The sequence below is a fragment of the Arachis ipaensis genome, chromosome B07 (assembly GCF_000816755.2).
Source record: "Arachis ipaensis cultivar K30076 chromosome B07, Araip1.1, whole genome shotgun sequence".
Lineage (NCBI taxonomy): Eukaryota > Viridiplantae > Streptophyta > Magnoliopsida > Fabales > Fabaceae > Arachis > Arachis ipaensis.
Window position 1 is genome coordinate 111,013,838 of NC_029791.2, and position 2,495 is coordinate 111,016,332.

Consider the following 2,495-nt stretch of genomic DNA (forward strand, 5'->3'; position numbering starts at 1 on the left):
TTAAAATTTGTAAATATATTATACAAAACGTCATCAAATCACATTCATAGCACATCTGAACCTCGGTGGCTTCAAGTTACAATATCAAACTAAATTATATATGAATTAGTTATGACCTGTTTATAAGTTTTATAGTTTTCTACAATTATGGATACCAGACTAGTAATTACAACTTGTTTTCAAAATGAAAGACACTAGACCTCTGGTTCAGCCACCAACCTACTTGGCATTCTAAATTCAATAAACTATTGAGTATTGATTATTGTAACTCAAATTAGGAATAAGGAAATGATATACATTTAGAATGCTAACAATTTAAAATCATATATCATATCATCATATCTATTTTTAGAGGAATTTGATCACACACAAACACTTCATATTTCAAAATGCTAGACCTCTGGTTCAGCCACCAACCTACTTGGCATTCTAAATTCAATAAACTATTGAGTATTGATTATTGTAACTCAAATTAGGAATAAGGAAATGATATACATTTAGAATGCTAACAATTTAAAATCATATATCATATATCATATCTATTTTTAGAGGAATCCGATCACACACAAACACTTCATCATCATTCACACTCCTTCATTTACCCAAACACTACCATTACCACACAAACACTTTATTGTCATTCACACAGTCACAATTGCATATACATACAAAATTGTTTCTGGTACAAGCAAATTAAGGATCCAGAATGTTAATTAGTTCATTCTGTTGTAAAGTAACAAGGTTTAATCACAAAACTAGAAGATATCGACAACATATATTCTTAACAGATTAGGTTATCAACATTCAATAATCAATTAATCACAAATCAAGACATCAAGAGGCAAAAAAACCAGAAGAGAGGAGATCGGTGAAGGGCTCTGACTGGCAGCGAGAGAGAGTATAGAGGAAGCGACCGAGACTTGGTGAGCAGAGAGCACAGAAGCGGCGGAAAGGCACAGAACACCAAAGCGAGAGACTACATCAAGAACAACAACACAGGTCAAAACACAAGCATTTAGCAAATAAACAAAACACAAGCATTTAGCAAATTAATTCAGCAAACTAAAAAGGAAATAAATAAACACAAGCATTTAGCAAATTAAATAAATATAGCCTTGACTACATCTCTTATTATCTTATTGAGAGTGACACATGCTTATCTCTAATGCACCAAACTTGCCTTCAAATTCCCATTTTATCATCCTACTTCCACGTAGAGATGGCAACGGGTCCTCATGGAGGCGGGGACATGCAAATACCCTCCCTGTCCCCACGATAGGGACCCCATCCGCTGGATATCCGGATTTTTGCGAATTTAAAAAAAAATCTAAAAAATAAAAAAAGAAAGAAAAAATTGAAAAAGAAAAAGATAATCCTCAAGGTAATATATGTTCTTCTTTAATATTAAATATAAGCTTGCTGATTAAATTATATTAAGAATCAGGGTAATATATGTTCTCTTCTCTTTATCAATTATAACAACATTAGTACTGGTCTTTCTTAAAAGAACCAACTAAAAAAAGAAAATATAACATAATTAAAATAAAGATATTAAAATGAGTCAAGGCAACACCAAATCATATGAATTGCGGCAAGTTCTTCTTTAATATCTACATTGCATATACAAAACTTCAAGATACAAATATGCATGACAACGATAAATTCAAATTCAACAATGGAACAAGATTAGTTGTATACACAGCAGCTCACTAATTTTATAATTCAAATTAACAATCGCCCAAGAGGCATACACACTGAACCATTTTGTTTAATCATCCTTAACTCATTTTCAAAACAACAACAAACACAAGTAATAGTGCTTTTTCAGCAACAACACCCACAATCATCTCATCATCATCATCATCATCATTATTAATCACTAAAACTAATCAGCACCCTCAACAACATTCTTGCTATAATAATGGTCTCAATCTTCTACATCAGCATTGCTTTGTCTTCAATTACCGCACTCTATCAAGTTCGGAAGACACACACCAAATAAAATCACAGAAGACTTACGGGAAGGAAGAGCGACGAATGGCCAAGAAGCTGATGGACATGCTGCGACTAAGACCGGCCAAGATCTTGCTGGAAGCGGCAACGAAGACCGAACTAGAAGCGGCGACGGAGACCGTGCTGGAGGCGGCGGCGATGTTCAGGCTGCGATGAGAGAAAGCGACGACATTTTTGCCTCGGCCCTCAGACATGGGAAGATGACGATTTTGCAGTGAGACCGTGAGAGTGAGAGACGGTGATGGTAAGAGGGGAGAATCATGGCGGTGGAGGGGAGGAGGGTGGTAGATGGCGGTGAGAGTAGAGTCAGAGAGGTGCGAATTTCTGAAATTGTGAGAGGATTTGAATTTTGGAAGTGGAGAGAGTACAGGCTTGGTGAGCTTCTCCATCTTTTTTGGAGTTGTCTTTCTAGAAGAGAAAGTTAATTTTATGTTGGAATAATTAATGTAAATTTTTTTGTATTTATCAAATATATTTAAGTA

The 2,495-nt window shown here is 35.1% G+C and overlaps 1 protein-coding gene across 1 annotated transcript; it reads right to left on the bottom strand.

Moving 5' to 3' along the window:
* Positions 396 to 2,417, bottom strand: LOC110264336. The gene is made up of 2 exons (XM_021106226.1): positions 2,020 to 2,417; positions 396 to 976 (listed from the first exon to the last, which is right to left on the bottom strand). Exons 1-2 carry the CDS (start codon positions 2,400 to 2,402, stop codon positions 835 to 837), a joined length of 525 nt encoding a protein of 174 aa, XP_020961885.1. The 5' UTR covers positions 2,403 to 2,417; the 3' UTR covers positions 396 to 834.